The sequence below is a fragment of the Equus quagga genome, chromosome 6, assembly GCF_021613505.1.
Source record: "Equus quagga isolate Etosha38 chromosome 6, UCLA_HA_Equagga_1.0, whole genome shotgun sequence".
Classification (NCBI taxonomy): domain Eukaryota; kingdom Metazoa; phylum Chordata; class Mammalia; order Perissodactyla; family Equidae; genus Equus; species Equus quagga.
In genome coordinates, this window is record NC_060272.1 from 80,400,146 (window position 1) to 80,409,107 (window position 8,962).

Here is an 8,962-nt window from a genome sequence, read left to right on the forward strand (position 1 = left end):
CGCTCCCCGACCGGAGCCCAGTTAGCAGGCGGGGGCAGGTCCAGGGCCAGTTCTCAAAGGTGGGTCATGTTCTTCCCTCTGGGGATGTGGACTGGTTCGCCTTTTTGTGTCAATGCCTAGATCCCATTAGTTAATTAGGGCTTTCTTTTAATTTAAAGTAATTTAAAAGAAAAAGGGACCCGCCCGGTGGCCTAGGGGTTAAGGTCAGTGCGCCCCGCTTCGTGGCCCGGTTTGGTTCCCAGGCGGGGACCTACCGTGCTGGTGGATCTGCAGCACTCATGGGGCAAGAGGGTTCAGGGCAGATCTTCCTCAGCGGAAAGAAAAAAAAAGAAAAAATTTAAATATATGCACACTAGTATAGTGGGTATAAGTTAAAAGGAAATTTATGCCAATTCTAAAATGATTTCTGCTCACGCTCTGTTACAGCAGTTGAGCCAGTTTTGGTACAGTCAGGAGACGGCTTTGCAGCTCGCCAAGGAAGCGATTACAGCTGCTGGAGAGGGTGGCAGGTGAGATCCAAGTTTTGTTTGTCTTTTGTTCTGAAGTAATGTATTGAATGTCCTTCCTGGATGAGAGATGGTTCCTAAGAAGTCTGAACTATAATCTGCAAACATTGCAGTCCGTGGTTTGCAGAACAGGAGGAATTACGAACGGCTTCCGTGCTGTGTGTGGAGATTCTTTGTCGTGAGAGGCGTTATCTCTCTCCTATGTTAACTTGTTTTAACCTGTGTCTTCCTTTATACCCCTGGAGTTGGTTTTAAAAGAAAAAATCTCAATGTTTGACCTTCTTGAAGTTTTAAGAATATAGGTTTTCTTTTTTGTTAATTTGGTTTTTATTTTTATCAAAATTTTGCATGCATATCAAGTCAATGGTCTTAAAAGATTTGTTTAAAAAAATCCATTGCTAACTTCCTCCTTTTTCAGCTCCCTTTCAACTGATTCTTTTAGTATTTACAGCCATACTTCTGAATAGCACGTTTATATTGGCACTTCTTGATTTGTCATTTGCAGCATTATTTCTTGACTTCTCAACTTAGGGAATGAGGCTGTAGCTCTCCTTCATACTCCATCCCTGCCACACACGTGTGTGCTTTCCGTCTGCGCTCCCAATAGAGTTATATCCTCATTTTGGTTAAAACAGAGTTTATATTGTTAGTCAACATAAATGTTCTTTACAGATGAGTCTTTTACTTTTCCTTTGCTGTACAATTTTTCGTTTTCCCTGAAAAAAATAATTGTCTTATTTTTTATGTATTTCTATGTCTATATCACTAATTGACCCTTAAATTCTGCCCCAGTTGTGTAAATCTCCTATCAGTAAATTAAACCATACCTCAACTCCTTATAAAAATAATCACTCCCAGGGCTTTGTAGCCGGTTCCGATCTGTACTGGTTGATGTTCAGCTTGGCTGGGCTGTTTTAGCTCCTTCCCCATCTGCTGAGTTGTCCTTTTACCTCTCTTTTGTTCTGGATTTCTTGTTTATAGTACCCCAATGCTTAGTTTACAGCTTTATCTTGGTTGGAGGCATTCTTCAATAGTTTCTACAGAAAAGATACATGGGAGGGAAATTTTTTAAAAACCTTTATTCCACCCTTACTCTTGATTGTGATAGTTTTGTTGGGTATCAAATTCCAGGTCTTGAGGGCATTGCTTCACTAATTCCCAGTTTCCATAGGTGCCTTTGAAAAATCCACTGCCACTCTGATTTCCTGTAGGAAACCTGTTTTTCCCATCCCTGCCAACTGCAAGCTTAGAACTTGCTTTTCTGGCCTGTGCTCGATGTGTCTTGGTGTGGGGCTCCCATCTGCTGAACTGTGTAGACAGCTCTTCACTCTCACAGCTCATGTGCTTCAGTTTGGGAAACTTGTCTTAAATTACTTCTTTGATTTCTTCCTCACTGTTTTTTCTGTTCCTCTTTCATTTGAATGTTGGACCTGATCTTCTACTTTCTTTCTCTCCTTTTTCCATCTGTTGTCTTTTTTACCTTATTTTCTGGGAAGATTTCTCAACTTTGTCTTCTAAACTTTCTACTGAGTTTACCATTTCTGCTGTCATATAGTCATAGATAGTTTTGTTTTTGATCTCTGGATATTTATTATTGTATCTCGTTCATCCTTATGAAGATATTAATTGTAGGATTTTAAGTTTTCTTCCCCCTACATAGTCTGTTTACTCCAACAACATGCCTTTTCCATTTGTTTATTTTGGCCTCTAATATTTGATGTTTTCCTTGAATATCTGTGGACCTTTTGCTGTCTATTCATATTTAAGGGTAGGGCACTCAAAAGCTGGAAGTTTTGATCCATGGGCAGACCTTATCTACTTTGGTCTCTGCAGTTGGATGATCTGGATGAGCTTTTTTATAGGGAAACCCCACTGTCAGTATGTCTAGTCTTCCCCTGTGGGCTGGTCAGAGCTCCAGGGGAGAGTCTTCTAACATGTGCCTGGAATTATGCATCTCATTGATGTCATCATGGGAGGCACAGTACTTAAAAAAAGCTGGAGATCTCAACATCCAGTGGGCTTAACTTAATCCTTGTCAGTTCCACGTGGTGCTTCATCACTAGCTGTGCCTGGCATCACCCCCACAACTCCTCCCCCGTCCATCCAGAGAACGTCCCTCCAGTTCTTTGCCATAGTTATGGAGGGGCAGATCCCTGGAGGCTTGAGATAGGGAAGAGAATCCTGGGAACAGATTTCTTCTGAACTGGGCCTTTCAATGAATTCTTCTGTTTTTAGTCCCACCTTCACCCCTACTCTTGAGTTACCCAGTTCTGCCGCTTCCTGAGCCTTTGAGGGTGCTGTGATGTAAACCGGGTTGTTTCTTAGCTTTCCTGGCTGCCAGTTTAGGGTCTGCTTTCTTGGGGCTGCTGTGTCAAATGCCACCCATCCTTTTGCTTCTCAGCTTCCTCAGTGCTGTTTCCTTCGTCCCCTCTTGCATTCTCTTTGGTCTTAGAGGTTTATGCTTCAGCCACAAAACAAGGCAAAATTTTACTCATGTTTTATTCGGTAGGCTTGAATAAGGGAGCAAATCTAAATGAATGTGTTGCATCTGCCATCTTTAACTAGAAGTCCTAAGTTTTTCTTTTTTCTGTTCTTTTTCTTTTTTAAACTATAAGCAGTTGTTTATTAGGGTTTTCGTAATGACAGTGTTTTTACGTATGTTTTCTTTTTTCCACTCATGTGAGGGCTTTGGAAGCAGCCTTTGCTGTTTTCTGAAAGGCATCTTCAGTATTTTGAGGGGCTCCGTCTGACTTGTAAAGATGAAGAGTCACAGTGGCACTTACTGAGCACTTACTGAGCGCCCTCTCCGCTGGCTGTGTGCTCTGTGAGGTCGTCTCCTTTAATCCTCACGCCTCTGTGAGATGGTTACTGTTGTCCTCTCCATTCTAAAGATAGACTTTGAGGCCCAACAGATGAAGTCACTTGCAGAAGGTCACCAGCTGGTGAGTGGCAGAGCTGGGCTGCAACCCAGGCTGTCCGATCTCACTGCTACATAGGAAATGGCGTTGTCTCCACCACGCTCAGCAGGCTCTACTTTCATTCCTTCTTGCTCAGACCTCTTCCCTTCTGCCTGAAGTACATCCTTTGGAACTTTATAGTGAAGGTCTGCGGGTAAAAAACTCTCGGATTTTTTTTGTCCGAAAATATCTTTATTCCACCCTCTTTCTTGGAAGGCTTTTTCATTGTGCGTCTAGTCTTTGGTTGCTGCTTATTCTCTTTCAGCGCAGGGAAGATACAGGTCCCCGGCCTCTGCCTCTCCTCCTTCTCCCCAGAGCTCTGGCAGCAGCCTGGCTGGGCTGTGGGCAAGAAGAGCTGCAGCAGGAGAATTGTGCCCCTGCCACCCCAGGCTGGGACGTGCATGTTTCCCGCAGAAGCCTCACATGGCCTCAGCAGACTTCATCACACACTTCCAGTGTTTTCCACTGAGCGGCCGTTAAGCTGGTGTGGGCACCTGACAGCGCACGTGACCTGTCTCTGCTGGGAAATGCATCTCATAGTTTTAAAGCTGAGCTTAATTTTTAAAAGAAGTACTTTTTTGAATGATAATATACATACATGATAAAAATGTGAAAGTGGGGCCAGCCCCGTGGCTGAGTGGTTAAGTTCGTGCACTCGGCTTCAATGGCCCAGAGTTTCGCTGGTTTGGATCCTGGGTGCAGACATGGCACCACTCATCGGGCCATTCTGAGGCGGCGTCCCACATAGCGCAACTAGAAGGACCCACAACTGAAAATACACAACTATGTGCTGGGGGGCTTTGGGGAGAAGAAGGAAAAATAAAATCTTAAAAAAGTAAAAGTTACAAAGGGCATTGAGAAAAAAAGCCAGTCTCTTTCTCCATTGTCTCCAATCCCCCAGTTCCACTCCCATGAGGCACCCGTGGTCCCTGGCTTTTGTGCCTCTCCCAGAGATCACAGGTTCGTCTGTGAGCGTATGTTCTTAGACCCATGAAAGCATGGTTTACGCTCTTCTGTTCCTTGAATATCTTGGAGAGTAAGTGGCTACAGAGTGTTCCGTTGTAACAAATGTACCACAGTCAAGTCAATAATTCACTATTTAAGTTACTTCTAGCTTTTTTAGCAGTTGGTTTTAAAAGTTTACTGTTGGAACACCACCCATTCATAAATGGTAGTGTTGTACCACTGGGGACTGCTTGTAATGCAGCATTCCTTAATTTCCCTGTTCAGAAAAGAAGCAGAAATTCAAAGTAGCTTGTCTGCACTGAGACCTAATTTTAATGTTATCTTTTTGGAAAACTGGAGTTATTTAGGCAGTTATTTGGGATTTTTCTTTAAAGATTATGAATATTCCAAAATAACTTCAAAATATTTAGTTTGAGACTAAAAGTATTTGAAATAAATGTTAAAGGACCACCATGAAAATAAGGGGTAAATTTAGGCCTCAGGCTATCTAACGTTTGTCCTAATGTGTTCCTTTTTTACACTTTTTACTATATTTTTTTTACGTTTTTTGTTTTACATTTTTTAGTATAAAAAAGCAGATTTATCCTTTCATACCTTAAAATTATGAGTTGCAGATTTTTAAATACGAGATTCCGTAAAAGTGAGGCAATATAAAGTTTTCTCTTGAAATTTACTCCTGCTATGTTAGTTTGCACTATTATTTCCTTTAAGAAAATCTGAGCACAAGGACTTATATTTTTTAGTAAAGTAGTCGTTTTTTAACACCATAAGCTGTTCATTAAAGATCTTTCATGAGTTTGTTCATTCTGTTTCCTAGAATAGCATGTGTGAGTGCCCCCAGTGTTTACCAGAAACTGAGAGAGCTGCACAGAGAAGACTTTTCTGTATACATCTTTGAATATGACAAAAGATTTGCCATATATGGAGAAGAGTTTATCTTCTATGATTACAATAATCCACTGGATTTACCTGAAAAAATTGCTGCACATAGTTTCGACATCGTAATAGCAGATCCCCCCTATCTTTCTGAGGAATGTCTCAGGAAAACGTCAGAAACCATCAAATATCTGACTCAGGGCAAGATTCTGCTGTGCACAGGTAGGTGCCAGATTGCATCTCTCCTGAAAATTGGTGACAGTGGGTGTTCAAGCCTTAGGTATCAAGAGTTAGAAGAGATCTGAGAACTCAAATCCTGAATCCACCACTCACTGTGGGACCTTAAACAAGTTATTTAACCTCTCTGTGCCCAGTTTCCTTATCTGTAAACTGGGACTGATAGTACTACCTGCATTTCAAGGTTATTGGGAATTAAGTGACACGATACACGTAGAGTGGGGTCTGGCGTGTAGCGAGTGCGCCCTGAATGGTATTTTTACTTACCGTCATCAGCATTAGTTAGTAGTATTTGATGCAGCCTCCACACTTGATAAGAGAAATTTGCAATCTATAGAGTTCAAGTGAATGCCTAAGGCTGCAGAGCTAGACGTTAGATTAGGTTTATTAAAGCAGAAGAGTTTTCTGACTTGTGAGATCGATATGTTTTCTTAAGGTGGATATACTGAAATTTGACCAAAACGTCAAATGTAGACTCCTGGTCTCCCTCCTGGAGAGCCTGGGGCACAGGCCCGGTAGCACTGCGCCCTCCTGCGCCCAGGCCCTCAGGCCATTGCTCCTCCCCAGAGCGCCTGGGGCTGGGAGGAGGCCTGGCCTGCAGGGGGTCATCTTCTTTGGGGGTGTAGAATTGCTTACTTGGTCGAGAACGTGACTCTTTTGTTCACACAATATTTACTTAATGCTTATTGATTCAACAATCGTTTACTGACCTCATGGAGCATACAATTAGTTTTAGGGGATAGGTTAAAAGACATAACAAGACAGAAGAAATGAGTTACTAATTCTGATAAGTGTAATGAAAGAATCAGAGAAAGCAGGGTAGCACAGAGGATCATGGTACTTCACATGGACTGGGGCGTCTCCTGGAGCAGCAGCGTTTCAGTGGAGACCTCCAGGGGAGGCCCGGGGGAGCAGCGTGGCCCAGTCAGGGAGCCCTGTGGCTGGAGCCTGGGCGGGGAGGGGCATGGCGAGAGGCCCCCCTGCAGACATTGGTCTGGTCGGAGTTGGGATTTCCTCTTAAAGCGTTCAGCCCCAAAGTGACAGGATCCGATTTGTCTACAGAAGTTTCCTTTAACTTTGTACCCAAATGGATTTATGAGACAAGTGACCACAGCATGCCACTGAGACAGTGGTCTGGACAAGGCTGTGACAGTAGGAAAGGAGGGCAGGGAGTGGAGTGAAGATACACTGTGGGGATAAAGTTGGAGGAACTCGCTCTGCCCTGAATGTGGAGGGTGAAGACGAGGAAGGATCAGGGTGAGCCTGGGTTTGGGGCCTGTGCGGCTGGTAAGGCACATCCTGTGGGGCAGCAGCAGGGCGGTGGCAGCGGCCACGGTGTCCACAGCATCAGCTGTGCAGGCAGGCCGCCGGGCGAGCACTGGCTGGAGGGGGAAACTGGGGCCAGTCAGCCTGAAGCTGACGTGAGTGTGTTCATAAGAATTGCACAGTTAGATATTACTGAAAAAGGGGTTCTTGACTCAAAGTTGGAAAACACTCGTTTTTAGTAATTTTTTTTGCTTTCCTTATGTTACTTTGTGGAATCTAATTTATTTCTAAATTTCTAAGTGACTCAGCTTTGCAGAGGTAGGAAAATTATTGAGTAAAAGAGGAAGGGAAAAAAGTAGGTAATTTGCAAAAACGCTGGAGAAAGTAAAAAGGAATGTGAAGGATGGGCCCCCTCATTTGTGGAGTGGTAGCATCAAGTAATTGCTTCACGTCTTCCAGTCTAGGGCCCTCCGCAGCTCGCGATGACGCTGCGCATGGTTGGCATTTCAGTCTTCCAGTTCGTTTGGTTTGTTCTCTTCAGGTGCCGTCATGCAAGAAGAGGCAGCGAAACTTCTTGGAGTGAAGATGTGCAAGTTTATTCCAGAACACACTCGAACCCTGGCAAATGAGTTTCGCTGTTACGTGAATTATGATTCTGGGCTGGACCATGAAATCTAAATGCAGATCGTAATGTAACACGGTTAAGACCCTAGGTGACATTTCCTTCTTTTTATTTTCTTAGTAGATTGAAAAGGTATAAGCTGGTCCCCTCCCCCACACACTGGGGCTGTCCCCGCCCTCATTTTCACAATAAAGATACAACATCTCACTGTGACTTCCTTCTTGAGGGCCTCTCTAGAGCTCGGGATGCTTGTGCTAACTTGATTCCATGGAATTATAGTTGGAAGAAATCTTCGAATCAATCTAATCTACTCTCCTCACTTAACATAGGTAAAAAGCGAAGTACAAACACTCAGTGGCTTGGCCAAGACCTGAAGTAGGCAGAACCTTAACCTCTGCCTCTGGCCATTCGGCCCCTTAAAATGGGCTCATTCGGATTCTGCCCTGTGGGGCTGCTGGTTCTTCCCATGGCTCTCGTTGAGCGTTGTAACACTGGTGAGGGGCCCTCCTCTGCTCCAGCCCCTCAAGGAGACATGACTTGCCTCCATGTAAAAGTTGATAATCCTAGCAACTAGTGTCCGAGAGCCTCGCGGACTTCTCCCCGTCCCCAGTTCTTGGAGGGATGACAGGAATGCAGCCCAGGTGCCCTCTGTACACAGCCCAGCCCCAGCGTCTTCAGCCTCCGCCACATCAAACGCCCTGAGCCACCTGAGAAAATAGGAGTGCCACCTGCAAACAAATACCATAGCAAAAAGGACGTGAAGAGTGTGCTAGACTTTATTGTTGTTCAGAGAGTGTTCATCATACATCCACACCACAGAACACTACCCAGCAATCAAAAGGAACAAAATATTGATATCCACAACTTGGATGGATTTCAAGGGCATTCTGAGTAAAAAAGCCAATCCCAAAAGGTCACGTACTATGTGTTTCCATTTATGAAACAGCATTCTCGAATGGAGAACAGATTAGTGGTTGGCAGAGATTAGGGTGGGATGGCCGTGGCAGGTGAGCATGAGCATAAGAGAGAGATCTCTGGGGTGCTGGAACTGTCCCGTGTCTTGATTGTGCATTGGTTACACAAATCTACACGTGACAGCATTCCATAGAACTGAATACACACCCACTGATGAGTGCCTGTGAAACTGGGGAGCTCTGCGTGAGGTCTGCCCCAGTGTCCGTTTCCCCGCTGTGACAGTGCACCATGGTTGTGTAAGATGTCACCATTGGGGCAGCTCGGTAAAGGAGACACGAGACCTCTCTCTAGTATTTTTGCAATTCCCTGTGAATCCACCATCATTTCAAAATAAAAACTTGTAAAATATTAACCGCCTCTCTCTGGGAAAGGCTTTTACTTCCCCACCTGGTATGACTTGCTTCGGCTAACAAAACAGGAAAGGAAGTGACACTCGGCACTTCTATCAGAGCTTTATTTTCCCTCTGAGTCTGTAATCTGCAGTGTTCCAGACAAGCTGCTTTGGCCATCCAGGTCCCAGCTTGGAGCAGGGCCACAGCCGACCTGCCGCGGACGTG

At 44.4% G+C, this 8,962-nt stretch overlaps 1 protein-coding gene across 2 annotated transcripts in view; it reads left to right on the forward strand.

The window, feature by feature from the left end:
* Positions 1-8,757, forward strand: part of EEF1AKMT1 (EEF1A lysine methyltransferase 1) — a 34,181-nt gene extending 25,424 nt beyond the window's left edge. For both annotated transcript variants that reach the window (XM_046665026.1, XM_046665027.1), the window contains exons 3-5: positions 427-509; positions 5,247-5,527; positions 7,350-8,757. In XM_046665026.1, coding sequence (XP_046520982.1) covers positions 427-509; positions 5,247-5,527; positions 7,350-7,486 — 501 coding nt within the window. In that variant the 3' untranslated portion in view covers positions 7,487-8,757. The remainder of the gene's footprint in view (positions 1-426; positions 510-5,246; positions 5,528-7,349) is intronic.
* The last annotated feature ends 205 nt before the right edge of the window (positions 8,758-8,962 follow it).